Source organism: Nomascus leucogenys, chromosome 5 (genome assembly GCF_006542625.1).
Source record: "Nomascus leucogenys isolate Asia chromosome 5, Asia_NLE_v1, whole genome shotgun sequence".
NCBI lineage: Eukaryota > Metazoa > Chordata > Mammalia > Primates > Hylobatidae > Nomascus > Nomascus leucogenys.
The window spans coordinates 30,737,742-30,762,723 of record NC_044385.1 but is presented as its reverse complement, the minus strand read 5'-3'; the positions used below and the strand labels follow the sequence as shown (position 1 = coordinate 30,762,723).

At 36.8% G+C, this 24,982-nt stretch overlaps 1 protein-coding gene across 1 annotated transcript in view; it reads right to left on the bottom strand.

Moving 5' to 3' along the window:
• Window positions 1-12,171, bottom strand: part of USH2A (usherin) — a 795,293-nt gene extending 783,122 nt beyond the window's left edge. The window contains exons 1-3 of the mRNA XM_012506628.2: window positions 11,935-12,171; window positions 10,578-11,266; window positions 7,276-7,441 (exon numbers count right to left, since the gene is read on the bottom strand). Of these exons, the coding sequence (XP_012362082.2) occupies window positions 7,276-7,441; window positions 10,578-11,062 (651 nt within the window). The 5' untranslated portion in view covers window positions 11,063-11,266; window positions 11,935-12,171. The remainder of the gene's footprint in view (window positions 1-7,275; window positions 7,442-10,577; window positions 11,267-11,934) is intronic.
• Between the last annotated feature and the right edge of the window lie 12,811 nt (window positions 12,172-24,982).

Genomic DNA, 24,982 nt, shown 5'->3' with positions numbered 1-24,982 from the left:
ACAAGGACATTTACACTATTTGCTATGCATTTATGGAATGTTCTTATCAATTATCTTTGCCCAGTTGGATCCTACGCATTCTTTTGAATAAATCTTACTATCAGTTGAACTGCGTCCCATCCAAAGTCATACTGAAGCCCTAACCCTATGTGCGTGTGACTCTGACCTTATCTGGGTAGTGTATTTTTGGATGTAATTGAGTTAAGATGAGTCCTACTGAATTAGGAAGAATCCTAATCCAGTACGACTGATTTCCTTATAAGAAGAGAAGACACACACGATCAGAGGAGAGGACCATATGATAACGGAGGCAGAGGCTGGAGTGATGTAGCTACAAGCTAAGGAGCATCAAGGATTGCTGCCAGCTCTGTTTCTCATGCGGTGGGTGGTGGCTACACTGGGCACTCCCCTTTCCCTTTCTGGGTTCCTGGCCTTGCTGTGGGTAGACAAACCCCAGGAGGTAGCACAATCACATACTCTGGTATCTGTGCAAACACCAGATGCTGGAAGAGGCAAGGAAGGATTCTAGAGGTTTCAGAAAGAGCATGGCCCTTCTAACACCTTGATTTCAGCCTTCTGGCCTCCAGAACTCTTCAACAATGAATTAACTATTGTGTTAAGCCACCAGTTTGTGATAATATTTTAGTACAGGCCTAGAAAACTAATATACATATTCAATAACATTTACTCAAGGAAGCCTTTCTTGACTTCAGTGGTTTGACCGAATCATTCTTCATATGATCATGTAGCACTTACCACAATTATAATTTTGCTTTTATTGGCGTAATTATTTGATTGCTTATCCTCTGAATAGACTGTAAGCTCCATCACAGCAGGAAGTTATAGGCTATAAAGTGTTTTAGCAGACATTATTTTCTTTACATGTTCAAATTTATGGTGTAAGCTAAATAGTTCGTTTGTTTCCAATTTGTAATGGGTATCCTAACATTTTGAGGAGTTACATAGTTTTCCCAGGGTTGCACAATTTTTTATTAAAAGGACAAGAATTAAAGCCTTACCTTCTGCTTAAATATGGCATTTTAAAATCACAAGCAAAAAACGTACAGAGAATAATTACTTTTTTACTCGGATGGTTTTACCTCTTCCATAATAAAGTAGCAAGTGCTTCCTTCTTTATATTTTATTGTAATAAGGGTTGATTCTATACGGCATGGGTCAGGTGATCAGGCTGGATTAAGGGAAATATTCTTTCTTTAAGCCATTGTAGTCTATCACAACTGCCATAAAACATGCAAATATTGAGCAGAACTTTATACAAAATTACATTCTATTGTACATTTAAACTGCTTATATCAATGAGTGGTATAGTTACAAAATATATTGACTTTAATTATTTGTATAAATCATGTAAATATCTGAAGCATTGCAAATATTTATATTACAAATATGTGCAAATATGTATAAATATACAAAATTACATTTACATTATAAATATATGTTTTCAGTTCTTTTGGGTTTCTGTGCCATTTTTTTTTTTTTTTGGTTTGGAGAATTTTAAAAACTATTATTTAGATCTGCTCAGTGACCCATGTACATGGCAAGTTATTATTTTTAGTTTAAGGTCAGAGAAACTTAAGACTATAAATGTAGGCAGGTAGTTTAAATTTCCTAAGGCTAATTTTTTAACATCTCTGTAATGGAGATATTATAAGTCAATGGCATAGAACTATTATTACACTATATTAAAGATGTTACAAGTATGTCACTATTTCATTGTATAACTGCAAGTATGTAACGTGTTTAATATAGTGCACATAAATCAGTGATTAATAGCAGCTATGAAAATTTGTAACTGATTGTTCTGAAAAACTTCATTATATTCTATTGATCTTAATTTATTTTGAATAACCCAAAACTATTCAACTAACTTGAGCTGTTAACCCAGCTTGCTAGATATAAGCAGAAGGCTCTGCACAAAGAAACATTTAGCACACATATGCATGCATACTTACACACACATACACACACACACACAGAGTCAGAGCTAAATGCAATGATATATTAAAGAAATAATATGGATTGAGATTCTCTTAGAGTGGGAGTGGGGCTGGGACGGTATTCCTATGACAATTCTATGCCGTAGAGCTTACTGAACTGAATGAGGAGGCTTCCATAAGGTGACATGGATGTTTTATGTTCCCTCAATCAATAGGAACATGGAAACACCTTTATAAAGTGTGCACATGGGCATACAGTTCAGAGATTAATTGAGAGACTTGGTTTATCTATTCTAACAAATGTTGGTTAAATTGCATTTTCTTTTCCTTCAGAACTATCAATATTTTTTCTTTCTTAGATTGAATACATAAATCAAAGAGCATACTTCATGAACTAGGATTATGAAACTCCTATCCTTTATCTATTGATTCCTAAAACTTTATTTACCCATGCATTTATTTTCTTCATTGTATCATATTAGAACTGCTCTTTTTCACACTATTGTAGCTAGAGTCATGCATGGCTCTTGAATTGTCAATGTATCAAGGAGCCCTCAAAATAGCATAGAAAATGTGAACAAGCCCACTGCTAAATCATTTCTTGGTTCCACAGCTGTAGTATTTCATCAGCTTCAAATTGTAGTAATTGTTTTACTGCAATTCTGCATAATTACTAGAAGGATGACTATACTGATGGTTCTTTGATGCTAATTGCACTATAAAGTGTGTGGAACTGCTTAAGGCAAAATATATTGTCAAAGAAAACCCTAAAGTTTTACTTTTAAATGAAATGCCACTAAACACATATACTTATTTCCAAATTGTTTTACCTACCAATCCATAACAAAATGCTAAAGTAAATTTTTTTACATATATCAAAACTTTTATAAGAGTAACCAAAGGAAATCTTATAACTACAGCATGTGCTGATCTAATATAAAAACTAAGCTTTAAAAATTTTGCTAATATGATCAGTGTTCCCTATATGATAATAAAAAGTATGAATTGATTTTTTCTAGTTTTAGTATAAAAAATGACATAATGAATTTTAGCTTGATATAATTTGAAATAGCCAATATATTAAACCCCACAGTAAAATTTCAATTGGCAATCCTGTCAGATTCAAGTCCATAAATGAATATTAATTTAAACACTAATCATTTTCCAACAGGTTGATGCTTTAAAATGCTAGTTTTGGAATAAAAGCTGTGAGATTCATTACCATAGCAATACTGAGCATTTTGTTTGTTTGTTTGTTTAGGAAATTCGATTTCCAATTTTGGTATGTCTGGATTTCCTGACATCTTTTCCCCCAGAGATTTAATTATTTAAAATCATTTCTTTCTGATTTGGGTAAATTAGAATTCTGATTTTACTGATGGGAAGCTGATACAAGTGAACTGTCTGAGATAAAGCATAAGTTGAGATCTGCTAATTAATTTTATGCCACCAGGTATAAGCTAACCAGTAAAAAACCACTATAAGCTACGAAGTAAAATTCTGGTTTCTGGGCCATTCCATGAATAGAGTTGTATGTTTTATTTTTTCACATGCACAGAAACACATACACTATATAAATTCATCAATCTGTGGCCATTTGGAAGATGGGTGAAAATACACATATACATAAAGTGCAGGTTTGTAGTTTGAAACTTGACTAAACAAGATTATTAATCATTTGTTCTGTCTTATGCCTAGCACGATAAAAGTCCCTAATCCCCAAATTAAATGGAGTTTAGATGCATTATATAATCATGTAACAGTAAGTCACATTTTATACTAAAATATTTTTTCTGCAAATGTTCTTGCAGTTATACAATGGAATAGTAATCTACATTTCTCTATATTTTGTTCATAAAATCTAGCAAAAAAAATGTTTTTATGTAAATGCCAGGCAGCATGGGAGAAGAGAAAAAAAGCACAAGACTGATCATTGGTTAATGGGGCTGGCTCTGTCACTTACTATCTAAATAACCCTACACAACTCAACAGCTTGCCATACTTTAATGACGTGTGCTACACTCCACACTCCACTTACTTTTTAATGAAGAATTCAAAAGGCCCTCACTTTGTTCATCTAGTTCAATCTTCTTATGTAAATGGGAAAACTGAGTCAAATGACTCAGTTTGAGACGTCGAGGCAGGCAGGGTATAGGTGTGAGCCACTGTGCCCAGCTTCCATTACTTCTTATAACAACGTTTAAGCAATTAGTACATTCCTTATTAAACAACTATCATATGGATTCCTATAAATTTTATTCTTAAGACTACAGAGTAGCATAACCTAAATCAGATTTCCCAACTACTAATCTCCTGTCCTTCCTGTTACTTTTTTTTTTTTTTTTTTTGAGACAGGATCTTGCTCTTTTGCCCAGGCTGGAATGCAGTGGCATGATCGTGGGTCACTGAAGCCTTGACTTCCAGGCTTAGGTGATCTTTCCACTTTAGCCCCAACCTCCTGAGTAGCTGGGTCTACAGATATGCACCATCACCCCTGGCTAATTTTTTTAGGGCGTTTTTTTGTAGAGATGAGGTTTTGCCATGTTGCCCAGGCTGGCCTTGAACTCCTGGTTCGAGCTATCCGTTCACTTCTACCTCCCAAAATGCCGGGATTACAGGCATGAACCACTGCGCCTGGCCTCCGTTATTTCTTATAACAACTATTGAGTAATTAGCACATTCCTTTTTCAAAATCTAGGCTGGGCACTGTGGCTCACGCCTATAATCCCAACACTTTGGGAGGCCAAGGCAGGTGGATCACCTGAGGTCAGGAGTTCGAGACCAGCCTGGCCAAAAATGGTGAAACCCCTTCTTTGCTAAAAATACAAAAAATTAGCCAGTGTAGTGGTAGGCACCTGTAATCTCAGCTACTTGGGAGGCTGAGGCAGGATAATCTCTTGAACTCAGGAGACGGAGGTTGCAGTGAGCCAAGATCATGCCATTGCACTCCAGCCTGGGCAACAAGGGAGAAACTCTGTCTCAAAAAAAATATCTATAATATGGATTTTTATAAATTTCATAATACCTTAAACATATTCAGACTGTTGCCCAATATAAAGGAACCTTATATAGATCTCCATTTTAGAGTAAATAATTGCTCTTTAATTTTCATTTGAATGAATCCAGATACCCATAATGCTGGGTACCCCTCAAATATTTAATAAGTGCTACATGATTAAATGACAGATCTGAATGGTTTTCTAACATTTTGTAACTGTCTAGTTCTGTAGTTTTAATATAAAATGCAGAATAGTTTAAAACTTATGCAAAAAAATAAATAAAAGAGTGTACAAATTGAAAAGGACAAGTTTTCTCTTGATAGTCAAACTGTTATGAAATAAAGCAGTCTCATTAAATCATAAGTACTTTAACCTTTTCTTGAAAGAAGAGAAAGATTTAAAGATTTATGAAGAAATTTTGCCTAAACTAGGAAATGACTCATATTTGACATGTATTGAAATGATAATGCTGATTTCAGTAGGCACTCTAAGAGCATTTTATTCCCAAGAGAGTAATTCAGTCATGGTTACCGCTCTGCATTTAGATTTTAAACTTTCTTTGTAAAGCTTTTAATGTACTACTGCCTGCCAAAACATGGCACAGTTTCACAGATAACACAAAATAAAGGCAAGTAAAGAGAATTTCTTTTGTCATTGTTGATACAAAAATATGCAACAAACATATCTATTTGGCATGTTCTGCAAAGAGGCATTGTTTTTTAAAGTTTCTATTTCTACGTTTTTAATATTAAAACCCAATTCTGTAGGACTGGTCAGTGGGCAGAATGGAGACTTCAAGACAATGGAAACTTCAAGACTAGGACAAATTGGTCTCCTATCTGTTAACTACTGAACACATGGAGAATAAGCATTGAGAATCTGAAATCTTCATGTCCTATGGACAAGGCTTGACGTCAGACATGACGTCCCCTTTGTGTATCATTTCAACCCTAGCTGTGTATGAAAACTCTGATCCCTGCCAATCACATTTGCTAAGCTCATATCTTAGTATCTGAAAGCCAAAACAATTATCAAGACCCTCTGAGGATGCACACTCATTATCTGCTTCACGATTAAAAAAAGTGAGAAATCAGAGATAAATTTTATAAAATGAACAAGGGTGTAAATGTCCTCTAGTTCAAATGAGGTTCACATGAGCCACTGGACGGATGCTCATATGAGAGCTCATACTGGAAACTGTGGTACCCAGCACCCCAAGTTACATGATTTGGCTCTGTGTCCTCGCCCAAACCTCATGTCCAATTGTAATCCCCAGCGTTGGTGGTGGGGCCTGACGGGAGGTGATTGGAACATGGAGGCGTTTTCTCATCAGTACTTTAACACTATCCACCTAGGGCCAGTCTCCTGATAGAATTCTCATGAGATCTGGTTGTTTAGAAGTGTGAAGTACCTCCCCTTCTCTCTCTTCCTCCCTATTCTGGCCACGTGAAGTGCTTGCCCAGCCTTTGTCTGCGGCCATGATTGTAAGTTTTCTAAGGTCTCCCCAGAAGCTGAGCAGATACCAGAAGCATGCTTCCTGTATAGCCCACAGAACCATGAGCCAATTAAACCTCTTTTCTTCGTAATAAGTTACCCAGTCTCCGGTATTTTTTATAGCAGTGCAAGAATGGACTAATATACCTGGTTTGAAAGGCAGGTGTGGCTTTAACTGTATTGGGCCATTCCAGTGCCCTGAAAAAACAAAAGGATGAACTGTGCCTCTCTTCTGGAGACTATAAATACCAGACATGTCACAGCTCTCTCAGCCTTTAGCAGCTTCTAAGGCTCATACAAACTGTGGTTGACAACTAAAATAATAATATAACACCTTTTGAGTGCCTCAAGTGTAAAGTTCATTAGTTCTAAGGTCACCATTTTAATGCAACAGACAAATTTTATTCACATCATCAGTTGCTATCTGAGAAAGACAGATGTAAAAATCAAGCTGGGGTATTAATACATCCATGACTAGTAAAATTAGTACCAGACATCAAATGAGCCCTTACACATTTTTAAACAAAATAGAACATACGAACCCAATAAAACCAAAATTTTCTGAGAATATTATAATTACAGATAGCATTGTCTTTAAGTTTCTGTGAGAGCTTTTACAGCAATTTTGGGGGAGGAAATGCTAGTATATCAAGAGATACATCATTAGTTAATTTAAATATTTTTCTTCTTTAGTTATCATTTATACACACCTGAAATCTAAAAGATACTGCTGCAGATTTTGTGAGTAGATGCCATTTAAAAGAGAGAAAGGAAGACAAATCCTTGTGTTTAACCAAATGTTAAATATTTTTTATTTTACTCACCTGCACACTAAGATGAATCCATTTCTTCACAAGAATTCTCCCCAGTGTCATTACTTTTATTGGAGGTTGCAAACCATTTACTGTGCGATAATAAAACATGGTCTCTTTCTCAGATATTGTAAGTTTGAACACAATCTGCCCATCTACTGTCTTTTCTATAACACACCTTAGGAAGCAACCAGAAAAGAGAGAAAAGATCAGCATCCAACCAAAAAGACATGCTAAGGTATTGTGCAGTTACAGTGGTGTTAAAATGACCTCAAACTTTGCTCAAAATGGTGTACTATGAATAAGTGCCTGAATGTCATTATATTCAATGCAAGCTTTATTCCAATGAAGAAGCCCCTTTATTTCAATAAAAAATAGAATTCTTATTTACAATATATTCCCCGGAGCCTCAGCACCCTTCATTAGAGATTCATGATGGAAACTAAAGTGGTGGAATCATTCTGCAAAACTAACATTTAGGTTATTGGCTCATTAGTTCTCCTGCTATTTCTTTTAGAGGAAGTGGTGCAACACACTACAGGCTGCTTGAGTATTGAATCATCAGTGCAAAAATTTTTTTTAATGTAAAGCAAATTTAGTGTCCATAGAAGGCTCTAAATTGGTAGCCCTGAAGTCAGAATCACTCTATTTAATTCCCACGGTGAAATGAAGAGTGGACAGCTATAGTCCCTACTCACCCCATCACCAACTGGCCCAAAGCCAAAGCCAGTGTCTGTAAGATGACTGGCTACCTCTCCATGACCATACAGTCCAACTGAGGCACTCAGATCATGTTAAATATCTGAGGTGAAAGGTCATTCAGCCTTCTAGATCACAGTGAAATAAGATTTTGTAAAAGTAGAAGAGTTTTCAGAAAACTTCCAGGTCTTGTGTCAGGGCAGTTATCAAATTATTTTAAGTGATCTCTATCCTTATTAGAGTGACACACCTTTCAGACCTTGAGTCCTCTTCTTCACCTGGTTACCTTCTACTTAGCTTTGGCATCTGAATGATTATGCTTGGTCCTGGCACCCTTCTTCCTGCTCAGGGTTGGTTGAGGGGTCTCCACACTGTGCTGCCTAGGTAATAGCACTCATCCATCTGTACCCTCCATTTGATCATTTAGATCATGAGTATTCGAAGGATACACACACACACACCTAGGATACAGTAGTCTCTCAAAAAATGAGTTTGTGATCAAATTTGGTAGGAAGTATCAGAGAGGCAAATGTATAAAATTGAGCCAATCAAGAATTACTGCTAAAGACGGTTTAAAGCTTTCCTTAAAGGGCATGTTTTTCACACATAATTTCTTCTCACTTGCATCTATTTTTTCCTGAGTTGGGAGGTAAGAATAAGATTGTAGAACACTAATAGTCCCTCATTTACTGTCACAATTTTACTGTATTTTGTATGTATATTTGGTGTAAAGTTATGAGTGCAAGTATATTTTTAATTTAGGCAAATAGATTTAGATGACATAAAGGTTTTATATAAGTAGAAATAAAAGTTTTATATAAATTCTACTGCAAATTATATTTTTAACCCTTCAGTAGTTGAATATTTCTAATTTACTGAAGTGAATTTGTTTTTATCCCTACCCATCAGGTCTTAACCTGAAAAGAGTTTGCCCCTATTCATTTTTCTTCCGTTTAAATCTACAAGTGAGAATTCGACCATTACTCAAGAATGTATTTACCAAATGCAGACTTATTTCCCCAAGCTTACTGAAAATGCATTTCTTAATATGTTATTGATTATCTTCCTTGCTATTTTGTTTGCTTGTAAACATACTAGCTTTGGTAGATAATAAATGTGAGAGGAAGGCAGGTAGCAAAATATTTAGGAACTGGATTTATTCTGCTCCTGAATAAACAATAATTGGATAATCCATGGTTTGTTTGTTTTACTTATCTAGTGCAAACACCCCGAAATTCCCCCAATTCCCAAAGGTATTTTAATTTTGAAAATGGAAACGACCTTGATACAAGGAACTCTCAAAACCATTAACCATATTCTTCCAACCCTGTAAATACTTCTCTGTCTTATTTATACAAAATGATGTCAATAGAAGATGAATTTGGTACAGATATATCCCTACAAGCTCAGAAGGATATTTTATCTTAGCCTATTTGTCAAAAGACAATGTTTTAAGACTCTTCAGATACTAATTATACAAAGTGAGTAGTTTGGATTTACTAGAATTTCAAACAGTAAGAAAACAAGGTTTTCTTTGAGGAGAGATGTAGAAATGGGAATGGTTTGTGATTAATTTTGTGATTAATCCAAATTTAAAACAAAATGAAGACATGCCAACTTTCACTTGGCAAATTGAAACTAAACACCAAAGACATTTAAGTCCTATTTGCTTATGAGATTGTAATACTTTTCTGGTTTGTTTCACAAGTTTTCAGATATCCAGCCAACGCTGTCATACACAGAAAATGTCACAAGAGAAAGGGCCAAAAGCCCTCTAAGAAGACAAAAGATAAGCAAAAATTCCTCAAAACTGTCCTATATATGAAAATCTCCAAGATGGTGATAAATATTTAGGAGAAACTCATTAGATCTCAGCTTGAGGAAAGATTACAGAATGAAAAACTTGTGATTAAATAATAAAAAATGGCAGTAATAAGACCCAGACTCGTTGAAGGCATTTCTCTGGGATGAACAGCATGAAAGCTTTTGAGAATCTCTCACATTACCTACATATTTCCTAACTAATTGGAAAATGAAAATACCACAAGATAAAGACTAAAAGCTATATCTTTTTAGAGAAGGAGGGTTTTTTATGTATTCAATTTATATTACTGAACATCTTCCATGAGTCAAACAAACAGCTCTTCTTGAGGAAACGAGGATGAAGAAAACAGTCCCAAGGCCTGAGAGAACTATCTGCCTAATGAAAATGTTACACCCTAGTAAGGAAATGTTGATTATATAAACCCAGATCAAGACTTTGAAAATATTAATTATTTGTATCATGAGTTTCCATGCCTTAAAACTCACTCTGAGTCTGCTTTAGGCTTTGAAGGCTAAGACCAAAGGTCGAGCTAAGCTATAGAAAATAAATGATTCTGCATAAACACATTTGCCTTCAACAAACTATTTTAACACATTTTTTTTTCATGGTCCACTTCATCCATACAAGAGAAAAAAATTTAAATTGGGGAAACAACTAGAAGAGTTAGTCTTCAATAGCATGAATTCTATATTGTTAGCCTTCACTTCCGGTTTGGAATTCAGGCTGCAATGATCTTCACTACTACCGGTTTTTGGGACCTACGAAAGCTTATACCCACACTACTACTTACATTACACCTTGTTGCTCAGGTTTCAGCCATACAGCTAAGGTAAATGATGCCATCAGCCTTGGAGAAGGAGGAGAAGAAAAGCAGTTCTTGTGATTTCCAAAAATAAAACTTGTAGAATTGCTATGGGAGTTAGGATGCAGATCATTCTTGTCTGGTGTGATGCAGCCACTGAGGCCTGCTGAGAAAAGGGCAGTATAGGTAGGGTGTGAAGATCTGTATGGGCAATCCTGAATGCAAAACCGCTGGGTACAGAACTGAATACTTTCAGCAGCAGCAGAGCTATGACAAAAAGTGCTTCGGTCTGGGAGTCCACATACTGCTTGGGTTGGCACGATGGAAACATTCTTGAAAGCTCCCACATTCTCCAGCCTTGGGAAAAGACCTCGTGACTCAGCCAAGGATATTGAAGCAAAATAGACAAAGATCAACATTTCAATGACCTGAAACAAGAAGCCAGAGCCCAATGAAAGAACCGGGCAATTCATGTTTACAAAAAAGCATTCTCCTCCTGATAAAGCATTTCTAAATAAATAATCAGGCCCACGCCACTTGCCAGCAATACTTTAAAGCAGGGTACTTTAAGTGATGTTGCGATACTCCATTTTCTGGAAACTGCAGACACGTTCTCAGAGTAAGGTAATACCAACGATGTTCTTAGCAATGGCGAAGACATGAGTAGCAGCTGGTATCTGGGAATCAAAAACATAGAGCGTCAAGGGAAAGCTGCCACATCTTTAAAACTGAAGCTCATCCCAGGCGTGAGGACTTTGAGCTCCTAGAAGCAACACTACTGAACTTCTCAAAAAACATTTTGAAGCACAGTGCTCAGAGTAAAATACTCATTCTTTTGGTAAATCTCTTGATTGCATTGGGCAAATCAAGCACTTTATAAGTCCACAGGACAACCAGTAATGTTTATAACCAGTTATACATATATATATATATATGTGTGTGTGTGTGTGTTATATAATTATTAATAATATATTACACATACAATAATTTTATGTTGCTACTTCACCCCAGGGAATTAGCAATAGCATTACCACCTCTACTTAACAAGGAAAAGAATCTTGTAGATTTTCTTTACACATGCACTGTACATTGTAACACAGAGCTAACTTGCAGATGCCCAAAATAAAGCTGGCAAAGCAATTTGGGCCTTTCCCCTTATCCCAGCATGTGCAGCAACTTTAAGCTGAGAGTAAAGCTGATTAGAAACCCAACACCATCTGTCTGTCCTATGCTTTAATATTTAGCAAAATGTTTGTGTGTTTCCTCATATGACTATGAATTTGTAGGTTACACATGGATCCCTAATACTGTGCAAGTAATTGTATTGATAAATAAGCTGAGTTACCATTTCTTTATTGCATTTCAACCAGTCCCCTCAGTGTGACAAATGGCTCTTCAACAGGACCGCTGTCCCTCGTTGCCTGGCAACACTGCTGTAACCCCTGGTTACTCTTAGCAAATAGGCTGTAGCAGCAGGAATGCTGGAAGGAAGACTTGGGTGCCGAGGTAAAGTATTCTGCACAGCAAACACTTGGTTACCTGAAACTCAGAGCGTAGTCTTCTTGGTGGCCCTCTTGGAACTGAGCTGCCCAAGCTTTCCGCTGGTACCTCAAGCAGTGGGAGGGACCTGGATGGGACCATGCATACATAATTTTAAAGTAGCAGTACACCTTATCCTATTATCCCCCCTCTTGCCCCTCCTCTTTCCTGCTCTCATGCACCTCAATCCATTTAATTCCTTAATCAAAATGATCTACCACTATTAAACACCACACAAGGAATAATTTCCAGTGCTCTTTCTTTTTGGGGGAGAAGAGGATACAAAATGGAATTCTAAACTTTTATATATTGATGCTCCCAAAGCTTGGCCCATTGATAGAAGTTTCTGTTGACTATTCAGTTGTTGCTGTACCTTTCACCCAGGATACCCTCTCCATAATACACGTTTCTTTACATTATGAGTAGCATCTGATGTGATCTCTAAATGTTGGTTTCGGAAAATCAGTGACTTTAATTAAACTAAAGAAGCAATGGGATTGCTGACTTTTTGGCTGCTTAATTGGATAGAAATGTGTGTGTGTGTATGTGCCCATTTGCCCTCAGTTCTATAGAGTTTCAATTACATCCAAAACTCTCTCTTCCCTGCCATCTGGGACATCTCATCCTAGATGAGAAATATTCTAAATCAGCTAATACTTCTAGCTTTCCCTTTGTGTTGTAAAAATGAAAAATTTGTTTGGGAAATAAATGGTCAATTGTGATTTTATTCTCTATAAGTTATCTTATTTATAATAATGGTTAGAAATGAGAGAAATGTTTCATGATGTTTCTTTTTAGTAAAGCAGCCAGAGAAAAAACAACATTGTTCTTTCTTGATTCCCTTTTATTTCTCTCCCAGAAGAGAGCTGGAAACCACAACCCATTTATATATCAATTTTATCAATTAGCATTAGTTGCTTCCAGAAGAAACCTTTCTCACCCTTTGTCAAAATACGCTATTACACTCTTACCAGAAAAATTTTTATTTAAAACAAATTTTAGGGCAGAGCACAATGGCTCACACTTGTGCCTCTTAGGGATTTGGGAGGCCAAGGTGGGAGGATTGCTTGAAGCCAGGAGTTCAAGACCATGATATGCAACATGGTGAAATCCCACATCTCCAAAAAAAAAAAAATTAAGCCAGGCATGGTGGCACCCAGCTACTTAGGATGCTGAGGTGGGAGGGTTGTTGAGTCCAGGATTTCGAGGCTGCAGTAAACTATTATAACACCAATGCACTTTAACCTGGATGACAGAGTGAGACCCCGTCTCTAAAAAAAATTTTTTTAAACCCAAATTTTAGTATACAGTCAGCTAATATGTAAGGACTTCTCAGAACCTGGGAAACTGTCTTTGAAAATAGGTATTATAGAGCACAGTGAATTAGACAAATGGATTATTCAGACCTGCTACAAAACATGAAGTCAACCTATTTTCGAACAAGGTATTCAATGGCTGGCTTCTCTTTATATCTTGTGAATCCAAGAACTAATTCTAATTTTTTCCAAACTTTTATTTTAGGTTCAGGGGTACATTTGGAGGTTTGTTATATAGGTAAATTGTGTGTCATGGGGGTTAGTTGTACAGATTATTTCATCATCCAGGTTATAAGCACAGTACCCAATAGGTAGTTTTTCAATTCTCCACCTCCTCCCACCCTCCAGCCTCAAGTAGGTCCTAGAGTCTGTTGTTCCCTTCTATGTGTCCATGTCTAACTCTAATTTTTTACTATAGTGCTTCAATTTATCTTTGTCATTCCTGGGATAAAAATTATTCTACCCCATAACAACTCCTGCTTTGTATAGTAGAAAATCATGACTCAAATGGATAATCTAAGATTAGCAACTCTACTCCACATTAAGAAACTCTGCCTATTATTTGCAAAGGCAAACAATGGATTGACATATCCCTCAACTTTTGAAATTCAGGACTATCAATCCTGAGGGTGCATCTGATAAATGAATTAGACACTAAGAGTTCCATCACCCCTATAGGTGCCTGGGAAATAAGTACAGATTTTTTAAAAGGAAAGTAGATGTATATGGGGGGGCACGTCTAGTTAAACATATGTAACCATGGGCTATTTCCTTTCTTGACATTTCTGTGGATTCACCAGGTAGTGCTGGTCTGCATAAGCTTGTCTGGGGCTGGACGGTCTGCTTCGTCCTCCCTCATTTAGCAGTTGGTTTGACAGGCATTGGAGTCTACTCCAGGCTCATTCTGATAGCAGCAGAAAAATCTCCAGCAACATAAGGTGGGAGGCCCTGACGTGAAAGTATTTTCAAGCCTCTGCTTACATCACATTTGCTAATGTTCCATTGGCTGGAGCAAGTCGTGTGACCTAGCACAGATTCAAGGGTTTTGAAATCAACTCCACTTATCAAAGACTGAATGGCAAAGTCACACGGCAAAGGGGAACACAGCTAACAGGAACGGAAAGAATTTGTGAACATTTTGCAAGCTGCTACAGAGTAACTAGCAACTTCTTTTTCTAGTTGTAAAAACACCAAGTCACATTGCATCAGGATTTCCTTGTTTTGAAAAAGTCAAGAAAATGATGTTTTAGTTAGACAACTGTAAGCAAGTTCTGCTCATTAGTCTGGAAAAGCTTACTATAATAAGCCTATAATCAGCTTAGTTTTTCAAGTGCTTGAGGCTTAGCTCTATTAATGGAGAAGAAACAAGGGGTATCCCCTATTCCTGGATATTTTGGTACCCATGGATTTACTATTAAATTGACTAACTCTGGCATAACTGATCAATATAAAAAACAGTGGGTGTATAAGTAATATTAGATATAAAAATAGAGGCATAAACTACAGATACAATGTGATTACAAATATAACAAAATATTGTAGATAATCTTATGACAACTTGAATTCTTAAACAAATTAGACAAATTCCTAAAACAATTTCCAACCTAAGCTGATTCTAAGAAGAAAGAGTTGGAAATAACCCAAACGTCAATCAATCAATTATAGAATGCATGAATAAATTATAGTATATTCATACAGTTCAATAATATAACACAATGAAAGAAAAATGAGCTACTGTTACAAGCAACAACATGGATAAATCTCACAGACATGGTGTGAGTGAAAGAAGCCAGACACATCAAGAACATGCTGTTTGATTCCATTTATATGAAGTTCAAACATAGACAAAGTTAATCTTTGGTGATAGAAGTCAGAATAATACTCTCTTTAGGGCAGAGGATCAAATGGGAATGGCTTCAGGGAAGCCTGCAGGAGTGCCGGGAATAGTATTCTGTATCTTAATATGGGTTGCATTTACACAGGTGGTCACATTTGAAAAAAATTCATCAAGTTATACACAAGATTTGTGCACTCGATCCCAATTATACTTCAAGAAAATAAATTATCATTAAAAAAAGAAAATATTAAACACTAATCATTTCATTCACTAAATAAGCAGTCTGTTGTTAAATTTCTTCCCTGAAAGAAAACAATGGGTCCAGATAGTGATGTAATTAGTTATACCAAACATTCTGGGAAAATGTAATTCCAATCTTTACCCTCTTATTAAAACAATAAGAGGGACTATTTCCCAATTAATATTGTTTTCTCTTTCTCGCAACTTATTTGATGAGGCTAATATAATATTGATATTTAGGAAAGACAGGAATATATGAGAAGGAAAAATTACTGGCCAATTGCATTCATATATATAAACAAAAAAAATTCTAAATGAAACATAGACAAGCTGAATCAAGGAATGTATACAAAGATGAAGTCTCCTGACCCAGTTTGGTTTGATTTGCAAAACTGACTTGAATTAGAAAATATATAACTATAATTGACCATAAAATATCTTAAAGGGAAAAATTCATATGATTTATTTAGGACCAAAATCCTGACTAAAGGATTTATTTATTTAGGCCCAAAATATGGAATAAACTAAAAACAGAAAGAAGTTTCTGTAACTTAACATAGGTCATTTGCAAGAAAACTACTAACATCATGAAAAATAAAAACCTTCTTTATAATAATTAGCATTTTTGTTAAAATCAGGAGTAGAACAAAGCCACCACTACCACTGCTTCTATTTAACATTTCCATTGCCAGCGAATTAAAATAAGGAAAATAAATACTAACGGAAAAGTACTGGACATGAGATCATCAAATGTGCATATCACTTTAGATAACACAGTCTAAAGATAAATATTTGACCTAGGTGTCTGGAGGAGAAGACGCACACATGACAAATGCTGTCCATCAATTTTTTACTGTGTATACACACACACACACACACACACACACATATATACACATATATATATATACTATTTTGAAGGCACATACCATTTTACCCATTGTAAAAGTGGCTATATGACTTGCTTTAGCTAATGAAATGTGAGAAGTGACATGTGCCATTACCAGGGTGAAGGTATAAGTACCATGTGCATTTACTATGTTTTCTCTTTCACTAAATAAAATAGGAATAGTGGGAAAGGCAAAGGCATGGTTGGCAATTTTAAAGTCAGGAAATGAATATCCCATAAAGAAGGAGAGAGAGGCAATGGGGAGAGGGAAGAGGAGAATAGAGGTAAATTACTGAGCTGTTACTGAAAACAGTACAGAAAGGCATATGACTGCCAGCATCAGCAGATTGATCCTGAAACAGAGAAGGAAGGTGAGGTAAGACCTCCCAGAATCTGAGATAGGTAGGCTAAGGGGTACCCATTCCGACCGATGTGCTTTAAATACATGTCAAGGCATATTTAACGAGGTGAGAAAAATCAGTTTATTCCTTCCTTCACCCCATACATTTTCATTGTCTTTTAAAATTACACAAGTAATATATGACTACTGTAGAAAAAGATTTCTTTCAAGCAACATGGAGAGACAAAATTGCAGGCTTCACCTACCTCCCACTATCATCTATCCATTATGCCTCTTCTGTTAGAATTGTGACTTTTTCTATACACATGAAATACATGTATACAACACAAAACAGATTTAATGTTCTGAAAAATTTAGCCAGTCTATTTTCAGAAATTCTTATTTTCTTTTGTGATTTTTTGAACCAATACAATTCGTTGCAATGCTTAAATTTCAGGGAGCAAATTAAATCAGTTTTTTCTTTCTGAACAGCAATAATGCACACATTATGCTGTTTCTGAATTCTTGCTAAGGTTGCTAATACTTACAAGGTAAAATTTAAGAAATGGTATGCAAGCAAATGTGACGTGCCATTTGCAGGTAAAACCTGAAGAGCCAGTGCTGAAGATGTCCTCTCCCCTGACGTGTCAATATTGAAATGTAACATCCATCTTCCAGGTCTTTGAATGACTACAATACCCAGAACACCCTGAGGTCCTGTGATGAACAGGTAGCATGAAGACCATGCAGAAACAAACCCATATGGTTTTCAACCACTCAGATTCTAAGATTGTAATGACAATATAGACTATCCTTATGTGATGCACAGGGCCTGCTACATTACATCATCTTGCTCTACCTGCACTAGGAAAATTACTGACACTCCTATCCACTGGACTTGGGGGCAAGGTTTGATGCACTCAGTGGACACTAAGCATTACCTAATCTGCATCCATAAAAGCATATTTCCTTCAGTTAGCTGACAGGCCTGACCTTGCAGATTGGAAGCAGCTACTTGTGGTGCCTGAAAGGGAGTGATTGTATCTTTAATTTTTCAGTTATAGCTGAGGACGCAGTAGCTATTTGGCCCACAAGTGGCTAGAATTTCTTTAGAAATGTTGGACATGGTTGGAGAATAAATATATTTTTAAAACAAAACTAACCACAATCTTCTCAGATGGGTCTTACATACAGAGATAATTCATTTTACCAAGTACTAGCATATCATTCTAGAAAGCAAAACCCTCCAAGAGATAGAGGAACCTCCAAACAAAGGCATGTGGGAAAAAGATGACAGGTATGGGCATGGCTGGAAATCAAGCAGCAGAGGTTATACAAAGTCAAGTCAAAGAAAACAATCAGAAACATTGGCAGGGGGATTAGGTGTGAAACTATCAGTCAAACATCCTATCTAGTAGAGAAGTAGGGAGTTCCCCTTTATACCATCCACATTCATTCATATAAGTCTCAGGCAGAAGCTGCATCATGATTCTAGGAAATCCCCCAGTATCCCACCTAAGGGAAGCCTCCCTCCTTGGAGGTTACGGATTCACCCAGGCACTCAGTGGAAGATGATTTCTTGGAATTGCTTGATCCCCAAAGCCAGGCCTAGAATCCAGATAAGAGAGTATTTGCCTCCTAGAGAACTTTGTAAATTTCAGAACCTGTCATGCCAAAAATAAAATAAGACATAAGGAGATAAGCCACATGACACAGCACTAACTGATGGGGTAGCCAGAAACTTGCCCTCTGGACCATTGAGGGCTAGGGAGGCCACAGTGAAGGAATGTTTTACAACCTGAAGAGGCAGTCACTGAAAAGACTAGCAAAGTACCATGTTTTGCTGTTATTGCTCTGCCTTATCTCCCATAAGATCCAGAGAAGACAATGAGGGACACAGTATGTTTAAGGGAGATTTCAAAAAAAAAAAAAAAAAGATAAAGTTAAATTAATGGAGCATATACCCTCCATCACCTAGAGCATTATGAGAGCCAAGACCATTTAGTGGTTAAGAATGCAAACTGGGCTAGATGCAATGGCTCACTCCTGTAATCCCAGCACTTTGGGAGGTCAAGACAGGAGGATAACCTGAGGTCAGGAGATTGAGACCAGCCTGGCAAAACCCTGATTCTACTAAAAAAAAAAAACACAAAAATTAGTCAGGTGTGGTAGTGCATGCCTGTAATCCCATCTACTCAGGAGGCTGAGGCAGGAGAACCACTTGAGCCCAGGAGCTGGAGGTTGTGGTGAGCCAAGATGGTGCCATTGCACTCCAGCCTGGGAGACAGAGTGAGACTCTGTCTCAAAAAGAAAAGAAAAGAAAAAAAAGAATGCAAACTGCAGCCTGGGTTAGAATCTTGGCTCCACCAACAATTAGCTGTGTGTTCTTGGGCAGGTTAGTTAAGCTCTTTTGGCAGTGGCTTCTTTATTTGTAAAGTGGGAATAATCTTACCCACTTCCTAGGGGTGTTGAAGGGTTCAATGTGAAGAATGTTGCTCCTGATCTTTGTGTGAAAGAAAATATTTAAAAAACACATAAAAAATATGAAGAATGTAGAACAATGACCAAAGCTCTCTTTATGTATTATTTTTTTCCAATTTAGAGTTACCACATTTTCTATAATTGTACATTAAAGATAATAGAGAGAATAAGGACATTTGGAGGGAAGACTACCCTACATTTCTCTATCATCATAGTTTACCAAACACTTTTATAGATTACCTTATTTGATCTTTATAACAACACTACAAATTGGACAGAGCCTATATCACTCCCAGTGTACACAGGAAGAAAATGAGAACCATGGGTTAAGTGGCCTAGTTAAAGTCACTTCATTGGCAAGTGGAAAATCCTGGGAAGAAGTCCAGATTATCTAGATTAAGCCTAGTACACATTTAGTCCCCCTACACTAAGGCTGAACTGATCAGAGGTTTTGTGGACGTGACAAGGTGTTGAACTGTGCCTTGAAAGTTGAGGATTTTTGTAGACAGAAGAGAAAACAATGAGAATTTCATGTGACATGAACTGAGTTTGGAATAAGATTGTACTATATTTGTGGGACTTTTTCTATAGAAATATGTAGAGTAACAGAATTCAGATCTCAAACATAGAACTTACCAGATTTCCAGATTTTTCTGAAAGTTTCCAGAGCATTAACAAATGCATTATAAGTAATTTGGAGGAGCTTCAGTTTTTATTCAATACCTGGTTCTTAGTAGTTCATATTCTACTGGCTTGGTCAAAATTTTTCAACACGTTTTTATATTTCTTAAATCATGCAAACTCTCAGGTACTCCAAGTTTGTGTTTGTCTGAGGCATAAAAGCTTCACGTTGATATTTCAGGTCAGCCTGGGACAAGGGGAGAACTTGATACCTTTGATAGCATGTGGCAGGCCATCTAATTCCTGTCCATTCATTCTCCTCAACCTGGGCAAGGGCCCAGACTGAGCCTGGCAGGTGAATTCAAGAGTGGCTTTCGAGGTCTGAGCCTGGCAGTGAGATAACAGCTGCGAAGCAGTATGGGACAGGTAGCGGCAGGCAAGTTAATGGCTGGCAAGCAGGACAAAGAGGTGGGTGTGGATCTGAAAATGAAAATGACACAATGTGGACGGGGACAGCAGGCAAGCGGAGCACAGAACTGAGCTCAAGCCAAACAGGCAATCGGCAGTAATTAAGGGTCAAGTTTCTACAAAGAGCTATGCTCCTAGCAATGACATGGTCCCCCTTTCACAAAGTGTGAATGCGCTGGATTGCCTGAAGCCCATGAGTGTGTGCTTTTAAAAAATTTTTTCAGAAGGTGACAATATATTGAGGGAGGAAATGTGACAAAAACATCAGGATTCAGGGGACAGTAAGCTAAGCAGGAAGGGTGGTATGTTTGGTCTTAGAAACTCAATCCATTTGAATAACACTTAACACAGTCCCATGGAGTGAAAAAATACGTGCAACATTTAGAGTGAAATGGAAGATATAAAAGTCATGATGGCGGGAACAAAAATATTTCTGTTTGGGAGAAAAAGCAGCATCGAGTGCTTGAGAGCTTTTTTGTTTGTTTTCGTTGAAAGGAAATCATAGGGAGTATGGTCTATCAATAAACTCTTTGAAAAATGTTCTGTAACTCCTTTTCTATGTAATTTACTCATGTGGTTTATTAATATGTTTTTTTGGTTCAGTAGACAAAGCCTTCAAAGAAGAGAAAAGCAAGAATTAGAAAAATGATCAGGATAATAAGTTGAGCAAAATGCATTGGCAGTACAGTTTCTAAGACATTTGCAAACACCATCATTATCAGTATAATTAAAACAATGTGAGACATAAGAGATTTTACTGAAAAGAAAATTAAATATGAGAGAAGTGACATGATGCTCAACTCTGATGGAGCTAATTACTATTAGTGCTTGAACCAAAGTCCATGTGCCCTGAGAACCGGATCAGCATTTTTACCTCCTTCCACACCCACAAACATATTAAAGTACTATGTAAAATCAAAACATTCATGAAAAAAAGGAATTAAAGAACATGAGTATGTAAGCAATCCTTTTGAAATAGTAACAATGCTAATAATAATATTAAGTGAGTGCATAGTATGTGTCAGGCATCATGTTGGAAATACTATGTCATTTGGCCGGACGTGCTGGCTCACACCTGTTATCTCAGCACTTTGGGAGGCCACGGCTGGCGGATCACCTGAGGTCAGAAGTTCAAGACCAGCCTGGCCAACATGGCAAAACCCCATCTGTACTAAAAATACAAAAATTAGCTGGGAGTGGTGGCATGCACCTGCAATCCCAGCTACTAGGGAGGCTGAGACAGAAGAATTGCTTGAACCCAGGAGGCAGAGGTTGCAGTGAGCTGAGATCGTGCCACTGCACTCCAGCCTGGGCAACAGGGCAAGACTCCATCTCAAAAAAAAAAAAAAAAACCCAGAAATACTATGTCATTTAATCTATACAAAAAAACTCAATCAATAATACTACCACTGTATAAGAATGTTGAGATTTGAATACACATATATGAATGTTGAGACTCATATATATGAAAATGCTGAGTCATGGACAGTAAATAATTCATTAAAATCTGACAATTAATATTTAGCAAGAAAAAAAAAGAGATTCAAATCAAACTCCATCCAAACCTTTATCACAATACCAGTTGTCCTTGAAAGCAACAATCTCAAAGAACATACTAAGATTAGACATTTTCTTACATTCTAAATGTATCTTCTAAAGTAACTTAGATGATTGTGTAACAGAGTGCCTGGAATACTGTCGATATTTACTGTCTGGTGAATGGATGCGAACCCTAAGACAACTCTTGAAATTAAGCACTGATCTTTTGCTTTATAAATAAATAAATAAAGGATTTTATTTTAGGGCAAAAGGGAAAGCCCTTAGTTTAACTGAGATCCACAAAGGTGGCCCTGCTGGACTGTAGTGTACTCAGATGCCTCCAATTCTGTTGTTCTAGAACATTAATAGAGCACTTTCAGAAGGATCATCTGAGAAAAAGCCACAAGGATGGAAAAAATGAGGAGGAAAGCACAGTTTTGAATGAGTACTTGATACGATTGAAGTTATTGGTAATAAGGGAATCACTTTATGTAGGGGCAAATGAATCGACTATAATTTTAACCTAAAGTAACACTATAGGGGCTGTAAAATTCTTTCCACTTGGATAAATATTCTCTATTTGAATTGCAGCTTGCAGTGAGAATGTAATAAAGAGGAGCCTCACTTGACAAGACGCTATGACCACAGAAAAGCTCTTTGTTAGGCAGTTGCAGGGCTGGTCACCAGAACTGAAATAGAACAGTACAGTCTACAAATGACCCACCAAATGTAGCTGTAGTTAGAAAAATGCAAGTAGTGCGGGCAAAGGCCAAATGGGACAGCTAACAGGGAAGGAAATGGGGCACAAGGAAGAATCACTGGAAGAATGATTGAGGGACTCGCTGTATCCTCAGCAGCTCAGTCAAAGAAAGGGCCACTCTGCATGTTGGGATGACCCAGATCTATAATGCAGATGATAGCTGGGGTATCAACCCAGAAGCTGAGAGCCATGCTCTGGGCTCCAGATTTAGCATCAGAGGAACCCGCAAAACAAAAAACCATGACAGGACTCAATAGCTTCCAGAGTTCCTAAAAACACCAACTTAGGGTGAAGAGGGATGAAAGAGAAAACGAAAGAGTCAGAGGGAAAATGAAAATAAAATTGCCTTTAAAAGTCAGCATTTTGTTAAATATTACACCATTGTTAACATGTTGGCTCAGCTTGTTCTTGTCAGGACAAAAGATTGAAAAATAAAGTCTACTGAATTTGCCTCTAGGTGCAAAGAGAGAGTCTGCAACAGCAGCAACCGCTCTGTACCCAGTACTTTGTCACTTCAGCAGGCTTGGGACACTCCTGTCTTAAGACACTTATAGCATTTTGTTTCTTCATTATTTTTTTCCTCTTCAATAACAAACACAGTAGTTCCCCAGCATGATTTAACAAGCCAGGAGGAGAGATGAAATAAGATAAAAATAAATGAAGAATATATTTTTACTTAATAATCCTTTTATGAACAAATTATGAAACTAATACATGTCAGTATTCATTTTTCAACACAGAAAACTTGCAAGAAAAAACACCCATAAGTCAAGCACCAAGATTACCACAACTAACACACTGTTACATTTTCTTCCAGTCTTTATGGTCCGTATATTTTTAACAAAATTTGGTTAATTGTTTTCAGTATTTTTGTATTTAACACTATATTTGCCTATTATAACAATGACATCAGGACCATTTTTGCCTCCATTTAAACTAATTGTCCTAAATGTAATTCCTAAAAGTGACACGACTTGATCAAAGACTATGGACATTGTAATACAAAACATTGTCCTAATTGCTTTCCAGAAGTGCCATAACCAACTGACATTCTTACGCACTATGTGAAAGTGTTCATGTCACCTTACCAAAATCAGCACCGAATATTACCAATTTTTACTCTTCACCAGCTTGATAGGGGGTGAATAAAATCTTATTCTTGTTCTAAAATTATTTGCTAGTAAAGTTGAACATTTTATGATTATTTGCCATCTCTTTTTAATCAGTTCATATTCTTTGCTTGTGTTTGCTGAGTTAGGTTTTCAAAAAAAAAGGTTTATATTATATATTGAGAATGTTAATTGGCATGCTTGCAGAAAACATTTTCTCTAGATTATTGTGTATCTTATTTTTTCAAGGAATGTGAATGTGATTTTATTTATTGGGGGTACAATAGATGTAGCATAACATTTATCATTTTAATCATTTTTGTTACTTTGTTAATTTTTTTTTTTTTTTTTTTTTTTTTTTTTTTTTTTGAGACACGGTCTTGCTTTGCCACCCAGGCTGGAATGCAGTGGTGTGACCATGGCTCACTGCAGCCTTGAACTCCCAGGCTCAAGTGATTCATCTCAGCCTCCTAAGTAGCTAGGACCATAGGCACACACCACCACAGCCAGCTAATTTTTTGTTGTTTGTAGAGACAAGGTCTCACTATGTTGCCCAGGCTGGTCTTGAACTCCAGGGCTCAGTGATCCTCCTGTCTCAGTCTCCTGTAGTGCTGGGATTACAGGCATGAGCCACTGCACCCAGACCATTTTAACCGTTTTTAAAGGCATAGTTCAGTGGCACTAAGTACATTCATGTTTTTGTATAACTATCACCATCATTCACCTCAGAACTTTTTCATCTTCCCAAACAGAAATTCTGTGCCCATTAAACAATATACAATTCCCCTTTACTCCAGTTCCAGGCAATCACCATTGCACTTTGTATGAATTTGACTGCTATGGGTACCTCACCTCATATAAGTGAAATCGTACCATATTTTTATTTTTGTGGCTAGAGCATTTTACTTAGCAGAGTTCTCTAAGTTCATCCACTTAGTTGGATATGTCAGAATTTCTTTCCTTTTTATACACAAATAAACTATATACACACATACCACATTTTGTGTATTCATTCATCTATTGATGGATGCTTGGGTTGCTTGCACCTTTTAGCTTTTGTAATAATGTTGCCATGAATATAGATGTCCAAATATCAAGTCCCCGCTTTTAATTCTTTTGAGTATATACCCAAAAATTGAATTGTTGGATTCCATGGCTATTCTGTTTAATATTTGGAGGAACTACTATACTATTTTTCACAGTGGTAGTGCCATTTAACATCCCCAAAAGTGACACACAGGGCTCGAATTTACC